The sequence below is a fragment of the Anastrepha obliqua genome, chromosome 1, assembly GCF_027943255.1.
Source record: "Anastrepha obliqua isolate idAnaObli1 chromosome 1, idAnaObli1_1.0, whole genome shotgun sequence".
NCBI lineage: Eukaryota > Metazoa > Arthropoda > Insecta > Diptera > Tephritidae > Anastrepha > Anastrepha obliqua.
Window position 1 is genome coordinate 46,609,106 of NC_072892.1, and position 22,179 is coordinate 46,631,284.

Here is a 22,179-nt window from a genome sequence, read left to right on the forward strand (position 1 = left end):
ACCGTCGATTGGATTCTGAATCTGCTAACGAAATTTATGTGTTTAACATGTTATTCCCTATGTACTAAATATCTCCAGCTAGAGATCGTGGTTACTGGGACGTGATATATGTGAATGCATTTAAGCAAGTGACTGTATTTTTCTATTCCGACTTATGGTGCATAAGACGCCTAGCTTTATTGCCCCAAAAGCAGCAACTTAAATACAACCAACTTCAAAAATGTTTTGCATGCATACATACTAGGGAGTAAGGAGGGTGGTGAGACGGATGCATATAAACGCCCTAAATTTTCTTTAAACGCAAATTTTCTGTCCCTTTCTACAATTTTCAGAATCGAATTGAGTGAGTGCCTCAATAAAAGTGGCTACTGAGCAGTGTAGGAAGTTTACCTTTTACCCTTGAATATTTAATTCGTTTTTATTCCTCAGTGCATTTATTTTAATGCCATATCTTTACGAACACATTATCCTGGTAGGTGCTTCAATCATCCTCATTTCGGCCTATTATGACATTTGTCACTGTCAAGTGTAGCCCACTTGTCTTCGTCGTTCTCTTCGACTTAGTGGTGTGTACTGCTGAAATTTTCCGAAAAAGAAAATCTTGTTAAAATTTCGCGTAATAAGTGCGTGTATAACGATTTTTTGATTAAATACGCACAAAGAGCATTTTTCGTCGTCAAAAAAATGTATTGGCTTTGATGGCGGTAAATCAGCAGATCTGTGAAACAACATCGAATAAGAACGTAATTGAGCCAGTGTGAGTGGTGAAAATCATCGAGCAGTGTGTGAAAAGAAAATCAGTGCTGAACAGTGCCTGCAAACCACCCACCCGCCTCCCAAATATTAAAATAATAATCGAATGAGGGTCTGACGACGACAAACTGTTTTTGCCATTTCTTGCCAACGAAGAAAAACATAAACGCGTCACCACATTCGCGTTGATAGTGTAGGCTTTAAATACCAAAATCTTGCGATCAAATAAACAAAAACAGCAAATAATTGTCCAAAGAGAGTGTTTGGAGGGTATACAATAATTCGGAGAAAACTTAAGCAAAAATAGTTCCATCATTAGGTTGACAAAACAACTACGTTTAACACGCAATTGCAAAAACAATCTGGTAGTGATTTGCCTAAATTAGTGGTGTATAAAAACGTTAGGAAAAACGGGAAATCCAACAACATTAGCTGCGTCGCCAGCGACGTACCAACTGACCACAACAAACAGGCAACAGCAAAAAGGTTTTAATTGTTAGCAACGTATTCCATAGAGCGTGCGGTCTTAACGAGGGGATTTAATACTACAAACGTTGGCGTGAACGCGTCATGTCCGACATCATGAATATCGACAGCATTATTTCAAGATTATTAGAAGGTGGGTATTTACCAAATTGTAGAAGGATTCTGCTATTTCAGTGACTTTAATATATATGTATATACATGAAATTCTGAAATAAATACTTATTCAAAATGCATACATATGTTCATTTTGTTTAACAACACTTGTGCAGTGCGTGGAGCACGACCTGGCAAAAATGTACAACTATCAGAGAGTGAAATTCGAGGCCTATGCCTGAAGTCACGCGAAATATTCCTATCGCAACCGATTCTCTTGGAATTAGAAGCCCCGTTGAAAATATGCGGTAAGTATTCCGTGAAAATCACATGACTTGCATAAAAATGTATGTACTTCTAAGGTTCTCTAGAAAGTCAATATAAATTCCTTTTTTGAAAAATTATATTTAAAAAAACATGAAAATATATGATATACATTTAGGCCGGAAATGTCGAGAAGAGGCAAGTCTCAGTGCGCTTAGCATACCTATATCCGAGAAAAAATCTATAGTTAAAAAAAATGCGTCTTTCAACATTTTAAAACCAATTCCAAAAAGCCTTAATAAGCGTAAGAGCCAACACCTCCATAATGTTTAATAAACTCTATCGCACAGTTACTTAATGATACCATCCACAGTTTTGAACTATCATTAGTAACTTCAGTAGGTCCGTAGAACGTGGCTCATCTTAAAATGAATAATATTTACAGTTAAATTTCTTATACTGATTGCTGTTAAGCAATCAACACAATAAATATCACACGCATATGTATCTTTTAGTGAGTCTCACTGCTTTTTTACTTTTACGGAAATATTTTAGGGGTAAAATATTAATATCGGAATATTCACGGGGAATTCACAATAAGGCTCATTTCTTATTCCACACGTGACAAAACTATGCCCGGTCTACCCTCAAGCGGTTCTACGTTACGGGAATGGCTCAAGTTTAAATCCGGTCAAGACTTGTCACTTCAGCAGCTTTACCAAGAATATTTCGATCTGTTACAGCAACAACAAAAGTATAACCGGTATTAGGTGAGCACTGCGTGTAAAGAAGGCTATTCCAAAAACACTTTACTTCGCTGCTGTTCAGGAATTTCTCAGATCGCAAATTATCTGTTCTTGTTTTGGGTTGTTTTACTAATTAAGGGAGCAACTATTAAATAAAACTAGGAAAAATGTGCACACCACAACAGACGCTTCCACCTCACGGGAGTAACCCGTATTTAAATCCAGCTAATGACTGTCAATTCATAGATATTACTCAACAGTTTAAGGGAATGTTTTATGCAACAATGGTATGATATATAGTAAACCTACCCATCTAAGCAATTTCTTTAGAACACTAGGAACTAGTTGTGATCTATACGATATCAGTATTAATCAGCCAAGTTAACCTATCTAACCTTCAGCCAATATTTTTTTATGGCCCCATATAATTCCTCGGCAATATTAGGAACGAGTTTCAGTCTATGTTAGATCAGAGTTGACTAGCCAAGTTAACATTAGCCTAACTCACAAGGAGTACATATATATGTATATCTACCATATATATAACCGTGCATTTTCCGAAACCATCGTCTATGTCATCTACAGAAAGTCTCCATATTGCGGCCGCCCACCGCCTGTAACTCTAGCGGCGTGAGGGAAACGGAAAACTTAAAAAGTGGACATGCCGTAGTCATTTACTTTACTTACTAAGCTATTGGTTTCCCTGTTGCTTCTGATTTGATAACATATTGCATATTTAGTCTAATAGTAATATATATAATAATTACTAACTGTCCGAAAGTCCATATAAGACTTCTACGTTATCAAGTTCATCATCGTGATGTTCTCTATCTTTCCACATATGCTACTTAATGAGTTGTATATGTATGAATTTATATTATAAAATGCTTGATTGAACTCAATAATCAAATATGTAGTAACTATGTATATGCAAGTTTTTTTTTAATTGTTCAAGATATGGAAAAGTTTGTTTTAAAACAGTTTAATCGTAATATTCCCATAAAAACAATTTTTTCACTACTAAATGAATATGCATTATTTATTGTTGTTACTGGTATCAATTCCTAAGGTTATCTCAATCTTACAGTAGTGTCATATGATGATGTTACTATATTATATAATTTTTGTTTGTACATATAGCACAAATGTTTTTTGGCCCCCAAACTGATTTTGGATTACTTTAACCCAAAAAGGCATCCTCGATCAAACTCTTCAAACTATAATAGCAATAAAGTATCATGAAAATGTTAAGAACCCTATTCCATTTTTTTTGCCGACTGTGGGCTATAAGGCTATAGTCAAAAATGTCAGACCTTGTAGTGAATTTGTCACATGGTTTCTAAAAGCATTTATTTGTTGTTGTTATTGTACCAGCTTATCAAAACATTCTCTCGGTCGATTAGTTGCAGTTTTCAATATCTTCCAAAAGCAGACCCAAGAAACGAGCTGCTTCGTACGTGGCCGTGAGTTTCAGTTTGTGCACGTCACCTCTGAAGTCATCGCTCGTCATCGTTAATCTCATCTAAAGGTAGGCCCAGAAAATTTGCCGTTTCGACGGCGTTTGTCCAGAGGGAAATGGGTGTCAGATGAGTTGGTTTAAGGAGGCAGGGGAATAGGTGGTTATTGTCACATTCCGGACATATATTAAGTATGTCAGGGTCGATTCTGGATAGATAGGAATTTAACCTGCTATAGTATCCGGAAAGTGATTGTGCCAAAGGCGTTTGTGCAGGTTGTTGTTGTTGTTGTTGTAGCAGCCTAACATACCCCGTGCATATACGAGGAATGCTGTTGAAGTGACCGTCCTTGGCCGGATATAAATCCGGGTCGTTCCGGTTACGTAGAACCGATTGTCGTGGGAACGTTTGTGCAGGTCTACGATTCTGCTGATCCCGGGTTTAATTTTGATTCTATTGATGCAATTAAAAAAAAAAATTATGCTTACTTCTAAGCCTAAACTCTTTTGTTATCTGAAGCTATTTCTTAGAAAAAAATATTTCTAAAATTGAATAACGATTTTTTTAGCTATATTAAAATTTGTCCAACTCAGGTAAATCTTAATATTTTTCGTTCTTAAAATTTAACATAAATGTGGAAGTTTGTGGGTTTTTTTTGTTTGGTCGTAGTGTGTAGACTCCTGAACGGTTCATCTATGGCGATGAGTTTTCGCTGGTACAACTGGGAAGGTTTGTGAGTTTAGGTGGATTTGCTAGGCTGCGCTGTGGCCGATATATTCTAAAAAATCGTTTTACGAGAAACTCTTTGTAGACCCCGCGCCTCTAATCATGTACAAATTTGTTTTCCATTAAGTTTTTATCCATTTATGTAGTCTAAAAATTATTTCATTCACTTAATATTAATTTTTAGAAAATTAAAAATATATTACTGCTGGCAAAAAAGTTGTTCCAAGAGTGCGATTTGTAATAAAAATTTTCGATGATGACATTCAGTTGGCATTTAACTACAAAGATGATAGAAAATTCTTTTATGGCTGGAGCAATTTTTGTTTCATCTTTTTAGTTGCAATTAAAGTAAGCTATGAGAAATTTAGATTTTTATTGCATTATATATGGAAAAATAACATACGAGGGTGGATCAATAAGTCACTGAAAATTAGAACAAATGGCAACGGCTACTTTAAAGTCTAGATTTTGTTTGTTAAAAGCATTTTCAAAAAAAAAAAAACAAAAACATTTCCGTTTTCTGACTGATCTGTCAGTATGTGCGTCTTCGTGTCAGCCCTAGAAAGTCTAAATGACCTGCTTGCCAGATGGGTGCCCTGCTTCACAATCTACAGCCAATGCCATTTCATTCCAAAGCAAGTTTTATGCCGTTACGTAACCATGGACGACGCAAAATGGATTCATCACGACAGAACCGGCCGTATTTGGCGAGAAAAACTTCTCTTTCACCAGGACAATGCACCGGCAGTATACAAGTCTGCCGTCGCGTGAGGATAATTGCATGAATTTTTATCCTGTTTCCCAATATGAATAAATAACTCGGCGGTAAGAGGTCTTCGATGGTATAATCCACTATTTTGAGCAACTTGACAATTGCATTATTGGAAGAGCAAACGTTTTATGAAATGTATTACGCTAAAATATACATCTGTAATAGAATAATGTTTTTTATTGAAATTTTCCGGGACTTATTGACCTCACATCGTACATACACCCGTTGGTAGCTAACTAGGAACGTTATATTTTGACCAGTTTTGACTACTTTTCTTTTTTTTAACACAAATTTAAATCAAAATTTTAAACTTTGAACAAGATTTATAAAAATTTTGACAAATTTTCTTAAAAAAAAAATTTCATCAGATTTGTTAAAATAAATTTTGGTACTCAATTTTATAGCCCAATAAATTTTAATGTGATATAGTGCAAGTTAAAATTCTCGATAATGCAGTAAATTGGTAATTTCGAAAATTTCCCGAGTACATTTTAACCAAATCAATCTAGTTGCTCTTAACATTGTGCCAAACTTTTACTAAGAACTTCGATTTTTTTTGAATTTTTGAATTTGTCAAAACTGGTCCAAACATCGCGTTTCCAGTTTTCTGATAACGTGCGTACGTTGTTTTTTTTTTTGTTTAATTGTTTATTTTATGTTTGTTTATTTTTTATTTTCTTCTATTTGTTTGTCGACGAATTTGATCCAGTGTCATACCTCACCTAAATTTATTCCGATTTTTTCTCGTAGCTACCCATTGACTAAAATTTTATTGCGGTATAATGTCTTCAATGTGTTTGGCAAATCAACTTTTTGCTTGCTTTACTTTCATTTATTTCAATAATTGTATTTCTTAAAATATGAAACCTATAATTATTATGTGCACATTTGCTATACACCTCTCCCTATAGGCGACATTCACGGCCAATACTACGATCTGCTGCGTCTCTTTGAATATGGTGGCTTCCCGCCAGAATCAAATTATCTATTTTTGGGGGACTATGTGGATCGTGGCAAGCAATCACTGGAGACTATTTGCCTGTTGTTGGCTTACAAAATAAAGTATTCGGAGAATTTTTTCTTGCTGCGTGGCAATCACGAATGTGCCAGCATAAACAGAATTTATGGGTCAGTATGCAAATAATATAATTTATTACTTTAATATTCTTTGGTGCAAAACAAATAACAATTTTCTTTTGCAGCTTTTACGATGAGTGCAAGCGCCGATATACAATTAAGCTGTGGAAAACGTTTACAGATTGTTTTAATTGTTTACCTGTGGCGGCTATTGGTAAGCAAAATATAATAAAATTGTATTTGAGAATTGAAAAACAAACAAAGAATTTAAAACAGTTGAAAACGAAAATGCGAAGTCGTGACTTGTTAGCAATTTAGAAATGAAATTTTATTACTAGTCAGCAATTTGTTTGACAAAAGTTTTCAAATAATTGTTTAAGTTATCAACATTCGCAAATGTAAAGTATACTCGAATATTCCATATTTTCTTGTTCAATTCTAGATATTCAATTTTCAACTTTTGCTCACTTTCGTCTAATTTCCACTTTCAGTTGACGAAAAGATTTTCTGCTGTCACGGCGGTCTCAGTCCTGATTTATCGTCCATGGAGCAAATAAGACGCATAATGCGTCCCACAGACGTGCCCGACCAGGGGTTGCTATGTGATCTCTTATGGTCAGATCCCGATAAGGATACAATGGGTTGGGGTGAGAATGATCGTGGTGTGAGTTTCACATTTGGCGCTGAGGTGAGTTAGACAAATAAATTTAAGTTTTTAACAACATATCAAAGTAATAAAGGGTTTTTCAAAAGTTACGCCTAGTGGTCAGTAGCGAATAATTCCTAAACAGTACATTTTTTATAGCATCTTTGACATTTGTCAATTTTGTACAATTTTACACGATAGAACAACGCCTTAAAATTATTTAAACTTATTACGAAAATGGTCGATCTTTAAGAACGACGTATCGCAAAATTCGTGATTTTTTTTGTGGAAATAATCGTTCGAATGAACCGACAATTCAAAGGTTGGTGAAAAAATGTCAAGAAACTGGTTCGGTCGTGGATAGAAAAACGACTGACAGACCAAAAATTGGGCGCTCTGTTGTAAATATTGCTGCCGCTGCGTAAAGTGTTAATGAACAACGTTCGATATCTCGACGTTCTCAACAATTAGGCCTTCATGAATCGACTTTTTGTCCAATTTTAACTGCAGAAGTGCTCCTGGTGGACATTTTTCACATATGTTAACAACATATGTTCAACAATAAACAGAGTGAAACTGAAATAATCTACATTTTTTCATGTTTTATTTTAAAGCGACATCCATACGCGTCTTTTGAAAGATCCTTTACTTGAACTGCACTAAACTCAAAGCCACGTATTTTCGTTTCAGTGTTTTAGTTTTTAGTGCAATCGTAATATAATTTTTTGCCGTTTTTGTTTGATGATTACACAGCATCTCAGACCCAGGAACCGGACTATATATTTTCGAAGGATTTTGATGCGATGAATCGAAATCTGGCCTCAAAATTGCTCTATCAGCTCTGGTTTTGGAGATATCCTAACCTAAAAGTGCAAAAAACACCGTTTTTGCCCATATTTGAGGTTATGTAGCCTTGTAGATGTTTTCTTTCACCAAAATTAAAGGATGGCATCTTTAAATACAATCCTTCTTTTTTCAAATGGCGTTTTGTTTGCTCAAATATCATTTTTTTTTCGCTGAGATATCGCATTTTGAAATTTTCATGTTTCTAAATTTTCCTACACCTGAAAATCGATTAAGATAACATAGACATGATATAGTCGATTACTAATTTTCTTGAATTGACTCTTATTTTTCTTAAAATTTTGTGTCACACCATAAGTGTGCTAACTCACCAAACCCCTACACTATCTAAGCCACGGGTACCGAGTCACACACAGCCCTAACCCCTAGAAACCACCCCTATCATACCGCAAGCAGGCTAACCCACTTAACCCTGGAGGCAGTGAGTTTAGTCACAAAAATAAGACTCAATTCAAGAAAATTAGTAATCGACTATATTTGAGCAAACTCAACGCCATTTGAAAAAAGAAGGCTTGTATTTGAAGATGCCATCCTTTAATTTTGGTGAAAGAAAACATCTGCAAGGCTACATAACCTCAAATAAGGGCAAAAACGGTGTTTTTTGCACTTTTAGGTTAGGATATCTCGAAAACCAGAGCTGATAGAGCAATTCTGAGGCCAGGTTTCGATTCAGCGCATCATAAACCTTCGGAAATATATAGTCTGGTTTCTGGGTCTGAATGTTGGTTAAATTTTGGCGGCCTGTGTTATTGTAACCGTTGTAAAGGACTCCTTTGGCTAAATATCAGTAAAAAGGATTCCTTTTACTAAATATCAGTAAAAACCACTGCTACATATTACACATATTTACTTTATAAAGTGAATTTTAATCAGAAAAAATAATTTTTCAGCTTACCACTTCCATCTTTATATGAAACGATTTTAAAATAGGTAAATTAGAAATCTTAATATGAAAAAAGTACAGATTTTTATTCAAGTAACGAAGACGAAAAATTCAAGTACGCGGTGGTAAAAATTGTTACTAAAGAATAAATTCTATAATAGTACTCAAACATATTAATTTTGCAAAACTCTCTTATCATCTATAGGACTTCTCGGTTGAAATTATATTTGAAATATAATATTTACCTTCAAAGTGGTCTTTACTAAACTTCTTTCCCATTTAACTTTTGCGCACTTCTCGATTTATGATTACTCAAAAAGTTATAATTTAAAAAATTATTAGGAGGTTGAATTAGTTTTAAAGGTGACACACAGATGGCGCTATTTATCACTTTATCGCGTTGGCAATACTGAATATATATTCATGACAAAGCCTCATCCCTAGGCTTTGTTTATCAGTATCTGTCATTTCGCTGAAGTATAAACAACGCAGTGTTTTCGTGCTCCGAGTATGTCAACTTTCGTGCCGTCGAAACGCAATTTGCGGGAAGCTTTGCTTTTCTGCTTCAATTTGAAAAAAAAAAAATACAGCCCAAGCCCGTGAATTGCTGCAGGAGGCCTACCCAGACCATACTCCGTCGATTTCAACATGTGAGTACTGGTTTCGACGATTCAAAAGTGGTGATTTTTACACCGACGACAAGGAGCGTCTTGGCCAGCCCAAAAAGGTAAACGAGGACTCGTGCCAAACCCAAGAAGAGCTTGCTGAATCATTGGTCGTTGATAAATCAACCGTTTGCAAGCGTCTAAAAGCGATGGGAATGATCCAAAAGCAAGGACATTGGGTCCCGTACGAGTTGAAGCTGCGCGACGTCGAACGGCGATTTTTTACGTGCGAATTGCTGATCGAGCGACAAAACCGGAAGGGTTTTTTGCATCGGGTAGTGACTGGCGACGAAAAATGGATCCACTACGATAACCCAAAACGCAAAAAATCATGGGGTTTGCCCGGCCACGCATCAACGTCGACGGCCAAGCAGAATATTCACGGCAAGAAAATCATGCTCTGCATTTGGTGGGATCAGGTCGGCGTCGTATATTTTGAGCTGCTCCAACCGGGCGAAACAATCACGGGGGATCGTTACCGACTGCAATTGATGCGTTTAAGCCGGGCATTGAAAGAAAAACGGCCGGAAACGGTAAAAAGGCACGACAAGGTTATTTTGCAACATGACAACGCTCGGCCGCATGTTGCTCAACCTGTCAAAAAATACCTTGGAACGCTTGGCTGGGAAGTGTTACCCCACCCGCCGTATAGTCCAGACATAGCTCCCTCCGATTATCATTTGTTCCGGCATATGAGTCTCGATTTGGCGGACCAGCGGTTCTCCTCGTACGAGGCTACCAAAATATGGGTTGAGTCATGGATAGCCAAGCAGCGGCCAGAATTTTGGAGAAACGGCATCCGGAAATTGCCCGAAAGATGGGCGAAAGTTGTAGCTAGCGATGGCCAATACTTCGAATAAAATATTTTGTACCGTTTTTTCACAATAAAGCCCCAAATCTTCGAAAAAAACCTTTAAAACTAATTCAACCTCCAATAAATAAAAAAAAAATTAAATTAAAAAAAAAAAATTAAATTAAAAGAAAATTTAAATTAAAAGAAAAATTAAAAAAAAACTTAAATAAAAAAAAATTTTAATTAAATAAAAAAAAATTAATTAGTAAAGATTACTGCAATTGAAATCATAGGTTAATTCTATAGATGCAATCAATTGCTCTTGTAATTCTTATCGTCCAGCTCGTATAGAATAATTTTATAACATTAAGTGAAGTAAAAAGTTCTCAACGTTTTTACGGTTTATATCGACGATGAAATTAACATAGTTAAATTATGTTTATCCAAACTAATGTTCAATTTTTAAGCAATGGAGTAGGTGCTCAGAAATATTTCCGATGATTGGCCTACCCGAACCGAATCGTTGAAATTACCATTTTGCTATTACAGGCCATACTGTATTAACCGCACAAACTATCAAACTTTGTCCGGCTGCTCCGACTTTTCACCTTGGTCGTGGCGGTACTAAGAAATGTATTGAATTTCCCCTTTTGACTCGATTCAATGTTTCCTATGAGGTATGGCTTCCCAAAGAAATCTAGCGGAAAACAATTAGAGCTTTTTACCTCACTGATATATTTTACATACATATATACATACATCCATAGGAGGATGGTTCCATGTGTAGAAGTCCACGCAAGTGGGGAAAGTTACTGATCGCCATTCACTTGGGAGTGGCCAGGACGATTCTTCTACATATGGTTCAAGCAGCTCACAACGTCCGGGATTAGCCCACGTATCCTCTGGTTAGCTTCCGAACAGCCGTTCGGGAGTGAGCTAAAGTGAGAAGGCGAAGCATCCCAGCATAGCTGGTTGTGCGCTGGGTTTGGGACCCGCCACTTAAAAAGCCCCCCCAATGAAAACAGCAACAAAGCCTCGGATGAGAACTCCCAACACTGATGACGACCCCTGCAAACGAAATAAGGAATACGATTTGAGGGCATGCACCTGGAATGTCCGGTCCCTTAATGGGGAAGGTGCCTCTGCCCGGCTGGTTGATGTCCTCGTGAGAGTAAAGGCTGACATCACTGCCATCCAAGAGATGCGATGGACGGGGCAAGGTAAGAAAAACATAGGACCTTGCGACGTCTACTACAGCTGCCATGTAAAGGAGCGCAAATTCGGTGTCGGATTTGTTGTGGGAGAGAGACTTCGTCGCCAAGTACTGTCGTTCACTCCGGTGGACGAGCGTCTCGCAACAATCCGCATCAAATCGCGATTTTTTAACATCTCGCTAATTTGCGCCCACGCCCCGACGGAAGAGAAGGACGATGCGACCAAGGATTCTTTCTATGAGCGCTTGGAACGTTCCTATGAGCGCTGCCCCCGCCACGACATAAAAATCGTGCTTGGCGACTTCAACGCCAGGGTGGGTAAGGAGGGAATTTTTGGTCCCACAGTCGGAAAATTCAGCCTGCACAACGAAACATCCGGTAACGGACAGAGGCTGATCGACTTCGCCGGGGCCCGAAACATGGTAGTCTGTAGCACCAGATTCCAGCATAAGAAGATTCACCAAGCTACCTGGCTGTCTCCAGATCGAAAAACGCGAAACCAGATCGATCATGTTGTGATAGATGGAAGACACGCTTCTAGTGTATTAGATGTACGTACGATCCGAGGACCCAACATCGACTCGGATCATTACCTTGTTGCAGCCAAACTGCGCACACGCCTCTGTGCAGCAAAAAACGTACATCTACCTACGCAAAGAATGTTCGACATCGAAAAGCTGCAATCACAACAGACAGCCAGAAGATTCGCCACTCGACTCTCACTCCTGCTCTCGGAGAGCACTGCCCAACACACCGGCATGCGCGAGCAATGGAGCAACATTTCTCGTTCCCTACGTACCGCCGCCGAAGAAGAAATCGGATTCCGGCGAGCCCGAAAAAACAACTGGTACGACGAGGAATGTCATGCTGCCGCCGAAAGAAAAGATGCCGCCTATAGAGCCACGCTGCGATCGGGCGCAACGCGAGCCATGTGGGATCGCTACAGAGAACTGAAAAAGGAAGAGAGACGTATTATCCGACAGAAGAAACGAGAGGCCGAAATACGTGAGTGCGAGGAGCTTGAGATGCTGGCCAATAGAAACAACGCCCGAAAATTTTACCAGAAAGTTCGGCGGCTTACAGAAGGTTTTAAGACCGGGGCGTTGTCCTGTAAGAACAAAGACGGCGATCTGGTGACTGACGTACAGAGCAATCTTAAATTATGGAGGGAACACTTCTCGAACCTGTTAAACGGTGACAGCTGCGCATGTCATAGAGAATGTGAAGATCCCGATACCCCAATCGTTGACGACGGAATTGTCGTTCCGTTACCCGACCATGACGAGGTGAGAATAGCAATATCACGGCTAAAGAACAACAAAGCCGCGGGCGCCGACGGACTGCCGGCTGAGCTATTCAAACATGGCGGCGAGGAGCTGGTAAGGTGCATGCATCAGCTCCTATGCAGAATATGGTCGGATGAAAGCATGCCTGCCGATTGGAATTTAAGTGTGCTCTGCCCAATCCATAAGAAGGGCGATCCTGCAATTTGTGCCAATTACCGCGGGATTAGTCTTCTAAATATCGCCTATAAGGTTCTAGCGAGCGTATTGTGTGAAAGGCTGAAACCCACCGTCAACCAACTGATTGGACCTTATCAGTGTGGCTTCAGACCTGGAAAGTCTACCATCGACCAAATATTCTCAATACGCCAAATCTTGGAAAAGACTCATGAAAGGAGAATCGACACACACCATCTTTTCGTCGACTTCAAAGCTGCATTCGACAGTACGGAAAGGAGTTACCTGTATGCCGCTATGTCTGAATTTGGTATCCCCGCAAAACTAATACGGCTATGTAAGATGACGTTGCTCAACACCAGCAGCGCCGTCAGAATTGGGAAGGACCTCTCCGAGCCGTTTGATACCAAACGAGGTTTCAGACAGGGTGACTCGCTGTCGTGTGACTTCTTTAACCTGATGTTGGAGAGCATCGTACGAGCCGCAGAACTTAATCGCTCAAGCACAATTTTTTATAAGAGCGTACAATTGCTGGCGTATGCCGATGATATTGACATCATCGGCCTTAACAACCGCGCTGTTAGTTCTGCCTTCTCCAAACTGGATAAAGAGGCAAAGCGAATGGGTTTGGTGGTGAACGAGGACAAAACGAAGTACCTCCTGTCTTCAAACAAACAGTCGGCGCACTCGCGTATCGGCACCCACGTCACTGTTGACAGTTATAATTTTGAGGTTGTAAAAGACTTCGTTTATTTAGGAACCAGCATTAACACCGATAACAATGTCAGCCTTGAAATCCAACGTAGAATCTCTCTTGCCAACAAGTGCTACTTTGGACTAAGTAGGCAATTGAGCAGTAAAGTCCTCTCTCGACGAACAAAATTAACACTCTACAAGACTCTCATCATGCCCGTCCTAACGTATGGCGCAGAAGCTTGGACGATGACAACATCCGATGAAGCGACGCTTGGAGTGTTCGAGAGAAAGATTCTGCGTAAGATTTTTGGACCTTTGCACGTTGGCAACGGCGAATATCGCAGACGATGGAACGATGAGCTGTATGAGCTTTACGACGACATAGGCATAGCGCAGCGAATAAAGATCCAGCGGCTTCGTTGGCTGGGTCATGTCGTCCGAATGGATACAAACGCTCCGGCTTTGAAAGTATTCGATGCGGTACCAGCTGGTGGTAGCAGAGGAAGAGGAAGGCCTCCTCTGCGTTGGAAAGATCAGGTGGAGAAGGACTTGGCTTCACTTGGTGTGTCCAATTGGCGCCGGTTAGCACGAGATAGAAACGACTGGCGCGCTTTGTTAATCTCGGCCAAAATCGCGTAAGCGGTTATCGCGCCAATTAAGAAGATATACATACCTACACAGAGGGTGCGTTTCATAATCATAAGACACCCCTAATTTTTCAGTGTATTTTAATTTATAGATTTCAGAAGAAAATATAAATTTTACACATCGATTAAAGTAACAAGAGTTATCTGTTTCGTTACAGAATTTTGAACTTTTTTTAATGCATAAAGAAAATGTTCACCAAAAACGTATTTCCAGTCGTTTCAAAATGATAAGACACTGTTTAATTAAAGTGATCGGTTAACAAAAGTATACTTTTATCGATTTTTTTTTCTGTCGTCTAGAACATTTTAGTACCATTTGCTTTAGCGACACAAAATAACCATTTTTTCATCGATTCTGCTTACTTTTTAAGTAAATTTACATCTAGAGAAGACCATTCTGGCTTTATTGCCGCTTTAAGCTCATTGGTGTTGTCAAATTGGCGATTGTTGGCGTAAACTCTTCTGACTAATATACCCCAAATGTATTCTATTGCGTTTAGATCCGGAGAACACGCCGGCCAGTCCATAGTTCCTATGGAACAATCGGTTCAAATACTGCCTTATTTCCTTGCTTACGCGGATTCGGGCGTTGTCTTGCTGAAAAACGAAGGGCACTTCCAGATTAACCTGAATAAAAGGAAGGAGACTATTTTCCAAAATTCTTTTGTAGTCCCCACTATTTATTCGCGATGATATAAACTGTATATCAAGAGTTGCTTTCGATGTAAATGCATCCCAAACCATAACAGCACCTTCTTCGAAGTTGCGCTTGGAAAATAAGAGGCGGGCTCTTGTGCAAATCTCTCTAATAATTTAAAAAATCATCGGTTCAATCAAGGTTCCATTTTTTTCATCCGAAAATATAACCTTTTTAAAAAATAATATGAAATTGGGCAGCAATAAAAATATTCCAAATATCTTACTGTGTCCCAGCTTGTGCCGTGGCAAAAGATGGGGCCCTTTTCTTATTTTTGATAATTTTAAATTATTGTAATGTGCGCAAAACTGTTGTTTTTGAAACCTTATTTCGAACAACAGCGGCCAAGTTGGCGCAAGACTAAGTCGAGTTAGAAGCTTTTCCAATGAATGCTCGCTGTTTTCGACTTGATAGTGATAATTTTCTTCTAACGGGCTTCAAAATGTTGTAATTCTCAGGACTCCGTAAAAAATTCCGGATAACACAACGCTTCTGCCTGTTTTTTTGCAATTAATTTGATTGACAAGCCTGAATCCTTGTACGCAAATATTTTTCCACGTTCCTCTTGTGATAATATTGAACCCCTCGGCATTTTAGGGTTAAATTGAAAAAAATTATAATTAAAGTCATCCAAAACAACAATCAGCACCTTTTATCTCTTCAGAAGCTTATTTTCGACTAGTGTCTTATCATTATGAAACGCCGAAAAGACTAGCAAAAGTGCAGCTTCTTGGAAAAAGATAACAGATCTACAAAATAGACAGAGCTTTCACACCAAAAACAATTGATGGAAGCCTTAAGTCTATAACCGTTAAAATGACGCCAAATAAAAGCTACTCCGGAAAGTAAAAGCGAGCCTATGATAGTTCAAAAATTGTATACCAAAGCTGTCTTATGAAACGCACCTTATATAATTATCGTGTACTATACATCCTTTGTTGGGTGTTTGCCGAGTTTCTACACCAATTTCTGGCGTGCGTTTTAATGTTGTTTAACAAATGAAGGGACCTACAGCTTGTGCGCGTCCGAACGACAAAGAAGCTTTGTGAGGAGCTTTTTCAGGCAGAAATACACTCAGAGATTTGCCATAGTCTGCCGAGGAGCAACCGTCATTAGAAAAAACTGTTTCTATCATTTGGCTTCTCATACCCAGAGTGGGTTTCGAACCTGGGTTTTAAATAGAAACATACAATTGTTTTATTTAAATACATAGGCACCTTCAATTTTTTTAGACTGCAGTGATCGGTGTAAAAACGTAATTTAAGAATTGTATTTTTATGATTTGCTAACGAAATTGTGAGCTGTTGGTTGCAACTATAGGGTTGCTTGCTCTAATGGTAATAATATTCCTACTAAATAAATTCAAAAGACCTGTCATATCCGTGCTGCAGTTCAAAATGCGTTAAATAAGTGGATCCCTTATCGTGCATAAGAATTATTTATTATTATTAAGAAAAATTATACTAACTGGAAAAATGAGAGCGCTTTGTCATCTGAAATACCGGAACTTCTGATATTAGCCTGTGCAAAAGATAATTTATGGTTCCTATTGGAGACCCCATATAAATAATATTTTTTTTTTTTAACTTTACAAAGTTATAAATCTATGCATATGCCATAAGTTTAAATTATTCTACTCTAAGCATTGTTTTATAATTTTTATTTATTTTAGGTTGTTGGGAAATTTTTGCAAAAGCATGATTTCGATTTGATTTGTCGCGCGCATCAAGTTGTCGAGGATGGTTATGAGTTCTTTGCAAAGCGACAATTGGTCACACTGTTCTCCGCACCAAACTACTGTGGTGAATTTGACAATGCAGGTATGTACAAATAACAGGGCACAAACGACGACCTTGAGATTGAAGTGCAAACCTCCCCATTTTTCATTTCTATACACTTATATCTATTCTTATGTGCGTATATTAGAGATGCCAATTTTCGGGATTTTACTGATCTCGGAATTTTCGGGACTTATTTTGTAATTAAGAGGCTTTCGACTGCTAGAAATGTAAATAAAAATTATTAACTTTGTACGAAATTCACAAAAGAAATCAACAAATTAAAAAAAAAAAATGTGATCAAAATGTTCAACTTCCTAATCAGAATCCTTAATTTTGGTATAAAGAAGTGCAAATTTGAGTCGCTCAAAATTTCGGGTGGTTTTTGTTGCATACGATGTTGAGAAAAATTACATGTTCGGTATTTTATAACAAAGTTTTTGTACCATAAGTGCAATTTATCTTTCAGGCTAACTACAGTGGATGTCGGTCTTTTCGGTCTTATTTTTTCGCACTCAAAAAAACCAACTATCCGCCAAATAATAAATAAAAGTAAGCTCAGCTGTTTTATAATGTTAAAATACCCGGCATCCGTTGCTATGCCTCGTTGAATAAAATCAAAACAACCAATCAGAAAAATATCAAGCAAAATTATTTTTATTAATTTTCTATCTCAAACCGTTTTTGAACTTTGCATTTGGGTCATAGTTGAACAGCTTATGCGGATTTTGAAGTCTAGAGTGTGCTATAAATAGTGGGAAATAGGAAAAACTAAGATTTTTTAGATTAAATTTAGGCAAATATTCGATTATTAGTGACGAATGAGAGTGGTGGCGCGGCCTGGGGACTGTGGGAAGGGAGTTCTATCATAAAAACATGCCTATAACCTTCATTGGGTGAAAATATGAATGTATAAAAATTTTTAAGTCATTTGGTGTTGTCGTTTCGTAGTGATGCGTGGACAACGTACAGGTACAGGGGTTATAAAGGGTGTTTTTTTTAGAGGTTAGGTTTTCAAGTTGGCACTACTTTTTTCGTAGATGGTCTTTTTGACAGCTGTCACTTGATTTATGCTCAGTTTGGTTTGCCATTTCATAATAAATAGACTTACACCTGAACAACGTTTGCAAATCGTGCAAATTTATTACGAAAATAATGGTTCGGTTCGCGCGACGCATTACAAGAAAATTTTGTTCAGCGATAAAGCTCACTTTTGGTTGAATGGGTATGTCAATAAGCAAAATTGTCGCATTTGGAGTGAACATAATCCACAAGCCATTGCTGAGACGCCGTTACATCCTCAAAAAGTCACTGTTTGGTGTGCTCTATGGGCAGAGGGAATCATTGGTCCATATTTCTTTTAAAATGAAGCCGGCCATAATGTTACAGTCAATGGAGAGCGCTATAGAGCCATGATTAATGACTTTTTTGTGCCTGAATTGGACGATGTTGATGTGGACGACCTTTGGTTCCAACAAGACGGCGCTACATGCCATACAGCCAACGCAACAATCGATTTATTGAAGGAAACTTTTGGTGAGCGCATTATCTCGCGCCGTGGACCTGTGGCGTGGCCTCCAAGATCGTGCGATATAACACCGCTGGACTATTTCTTGTGGGGCTATGTGAAGTCGCTTGTCTACGCAGATAAGCTCGAGACGATTGACGTCTTGGAAGAGAATATTCGCCGCGTTATTGCTGACATACGGCCCCAATTGCTGCAAAAAGTGGTCGAAAATTGGGCCTCTCGGCTGGAATTTATTCGAGCCAGCCGCGGCGGCCACTTGCCCGAAATCATTTTTAAAACATAATGGCAAACCCTTATCTTTATAATAAAGCTAAATTCTTGGTCATAACATTAAATTATATACGTTTTATTTCATCTTGAAAACCTAACCTCTAAAAAAAACACCCTTTAGTATAGATTATAATTGTTATGTGAGGAAAACCACATTAAATAGGCATAATTGTTTTCGCTTGCGTAAGAGTATTGGATTAGATTTTTTTTTCCTTATAGTGGAGGCCATTTAATTGATTTAAATACGAGTTTCATTCTAGAATTTTTTAACACTCTGTTTGAAAAAAAAATTTTTTTAATCAACGCGATTTTTGAGCCACTTCAAACATACGCTTAAAACTACACTTCAACCTTACAATTGGATACTTGCAATTTTTCTAACAATTCTGGTTAAAAAGTTTGAAATTTTGTTGAAAATCGTAAAATCGTATTGTAGTGTTTTTCATTTATTATGCGTTAATGTAATTCAAATCTCTCTTTTCTCTCTCTCTCTGTCTCTATTGCGATTACAGGTGCAATGATGTCCGTGGATGATACACTAATGTGTTCCTTCCAAATATTGAAACCGGCTGATAAGCGTCGGTTTGTCTATCCGAATTTCGGCAGCTCAGGGCGTCCATTGACTCCACCACGAGGAGCCAACAACAAAAATAAAAAGAAATAAACGCATACTCCATCCAAAACAAAGAAAGGAGTTGAGCAAAATTAGCAAATTCAAGTTGAAGCATAAAGATACAAAAGGCGATATGAGTGAAATCGAATATACGGAAAAATGTGAAAAGACGAAAGAAAAAAACGAAGAAATGAGGAGATGTAAAAATAAAACAAAGCACTACACTGCAAAAGCAAACATTTACAAAAAAAGGAGCAAAAACGTAAAGAAAACATTAAAAGTTAATTGGAAATACGCAGCGGCCACACAAAACCACATTCTGTGCATACTTACATAACATATACCCCACATACACCGCCACATCTATAGAAAACAGCATCACATACACGAAAATTTTTTTTTGTAAATTAGCATATTTTTGCACTTAAATCAATGCACTCTGTTTTTAAGTATATTATTTTATTTAATTTTAATATCATTGTTTACGTTATATACATATATACATATGTAAAGATTCGCAGTCCTATTTTGAAATTGGCTGAAACAAAAATTTGCTGTTAAAAATCGTTCGGCTGCAATTTGTTCCAAAGCTATGTTAAGTTGTCAGTTGAAGAAGGCTGATATTTCAAGCAAAAAATATTCTATGTGTAACAGCTGCCAAAAAAGCCTTTTGAACGGTTTGTGCACTGTCGATGGCAGCATAGCGATTCTTCAACACATATTTGTCAAAAATTTCGGACAGTATCGAAATAGGGTTGTGAATGGCTATTTTTCGGTTTATATTTGTTTAGTACAAGCAAAATGTGTAGTTTTGTATACAAATGCAATATGGAAGATATTAAGCGCAATCAACAACATACAAATACATAGGTATATTTTTTTTTTAATTTTTAGTAATGGGAAACATTTTCATAATGGTGAAAAAAATAAAAATAACAAATCATAAGGGTCAGAATTAAAAAAAAAATTGCAAATTTGCAAAAAAGCAAGTTTATAAATGTTCCTTTTCTTCTGAACCATAACTAAGCACCTTTGTTTCTGTACTATGCAGTACAGAATCGAATTCGATTCTATGTCACTCAGATTTATGTAAAAAAATTATTTTGGATTGGAACTATTCCTCTTTGCTAAAACAAAAATCACATCCCACCCATTTATCTAGCCAATTTCCCATCTCAAGTAAACCATAAATCCTTACATGCATATACAATCATTCTTAAATCTATTATGGAAAATATTTTCGCGCTACTACCAAAAATATTTAGTTTGTGAAAACTATTCACTTGCAGCTCTATTTTGCACAGGTTTTGTTTCCAAGAAATGCTTTACTTCTATTTTATTTAGAAAAAGAAAAAATGTTTGTAACCGTTGCCGGATAGGGCTGCTAGAGTTTATTTTACTACATTTAAAATAAGTTGCATGCCCACATTGTTTTGTTATTGTAAATTTTGCACATTCATAACACAATGGAAACACCCACAAAAAGAGAGAAAAAAAAAACAAAAAAAAGAGAGTAAGAACAAAATAACTGCATGGTTTTCTCAATTTAGTTGTAAGCATAAATGATGCATTGATTTACACCAAAAACAAAAGAAATGAAAAATAAAAAACAATTAATATCAACGAAAACCGCTTTGTTTTACGAATAAATCAAACAAAGAAATCATATACAATAGTTGAACCAACCAAACGTAAATAATGAAGAAAACAACAAAGAACAACAAATACTGAAGCTTCTAATACGCACTAAATTTTATAAATAAAAATTTGTAAAAAAACCTTACTAAATATAGTAATAAGAGAAGTATGTATGTAATAAAATAAAAACCAATGCTTAAAAAAGTATTGCAAGTTAGGAGAAGCAGCGTATAAGAGAAATTGGATTTGTACAACCAACTAAACAAATAAATGAAACTACACATACATACATTACTATGTATACTTGTTAACGGCTAGATTATTTATATATACATACATAAATGACATAACTTATTCTATGTACTTGAGAATAAATCTGTTTTCTCTGCTTATACTATACTCTGTTAAATATTATGTACAATTTATATACATAAGTGCATACAGCAGTGAGACATTGGCATTGGCTGTCGCTAAATTGCAAAAGCGAACATTTTGGAGACATTAAAATTTGCGCCTAAAAGGATGCTACAAACGCAGCACGTTGTCAGCACATATGGAAAAAACCATTTAAGCTATGTTGCAGTTCTAAGGCTTAATAACTAATTGATTTGTTCTTGTAACAGCTTAAAAAATTCTTCATCCACTTTTGCTAAATGGTGCGCGTAGAGTGGTTCTTGATCGGACTCACACTTGTAGTATATATATTCTAGTATCAACACGGATGTTGTGGCACCATTTAAGTATAGAATATTTTTGATTTAGCGATGGTGAATTTCGAATTCTCACTGCAGTCTTACACTTTTCTTTCAAGAGCAACAACAAAGTAACACGTTGGAAAAATTAGTTGAAACAAAAGACCTTTCCATTATTTAGTTGTTAGATAAATGAGTTATTTGAACGAAGCGAAAATACAAAGCGACGCGTCGAAAATGACATATTTAATGTAATCATATAATGTAAAATTAGCTAAGAGGTGTTGAAAAATAGAAAGGAATTTAATGTATGCAGGTTTAGTTTACAAAATGCACTGTAAAAATGTAACTTTCAGTCTAAAGCTCCCCATACACCAATAGCATTTTCTTTTTTCGTAAAAATGTAGCATTTATTTCCCTCTGGGTTGCCAGTGTTGTCAAATTACTGTGTTCTTTTATCAAAATGTTGCACTTGAATCGGGGAAAATAGCAATATTTTTTGCCCTATATCAACAGTGAGGTCATACCAAAGTTCGTCAAAATAGTTGTGCGAAAATTTTAATTATCACACAAATGGGTGAATATTATTCAATTTCATTATATTCAATTTATAATTGGTGGAAGGGTTGGCTTTTTCTTGTTTTTTTCTTTCATATGAAATATGCAATACAGTAGCAGGGCGTATGCTAAAATTTTCGTAATTTTCGTACGTTATCGGCAC

At 37.1% G+C, this 22,179-nt stretch overlaps 1 protein-coding gene across 1 annotated transcript; it reads left to right on the forward strand.

Moving 5' to 3' along the window:
* Positions 1-528: 528 nt before the first annotated feature.
* LOC129236061 (serine/threonine-protein phosphatase alpha-1 isoform) lies at positions 529-21,830 on the forward strand. The gene is made up of 7 exons (XM_054870249.1): positions 529-1,372; positions 1,509-1,640; positions 6,209-6,425; positions 6,500-6,588; positions 6,866-7,062; positions 16,612-16,759; positions 19,028-21,830. Exons 1-7 carry the CDS (start codon positions 1,324-1,326, stop codon positions 19,177-19,179), a joined length of 984 nt encoding a protein of 327 aa, XP_054726224.1. The 5' UTR covers positions 529-1,323; the 3' UTR covers positions 19,180-21,830.
* The last annotated feature ends 349 nt before the right edge of the window (positions 21,831-22,179 follow it).

Bases quoted from the DNA above. Each gene is read 5' to 3' on its own strand.
- LOC129236061 (XM_054870249.1), top strand. From the start codon at position 1,324: ATGTCCGACATCATGAATATCGACAGCATTATTTCAAGATTATTAGAA. The intron at 7,063-16,611 runs GTGAGTTAGACA...TATTTATTTTAG, and splicing joins GTTTCACATTTGGCGCTGAG to GTTGTTGGGAAATTTTTGCA. The intron at 16,760-19,027 runs GTATGTACAAAT...TTGCGATTACAG, and splicing joins TGGTGAATTTGACAATGCAG to GTGCAATGATGTCCGTGGAT.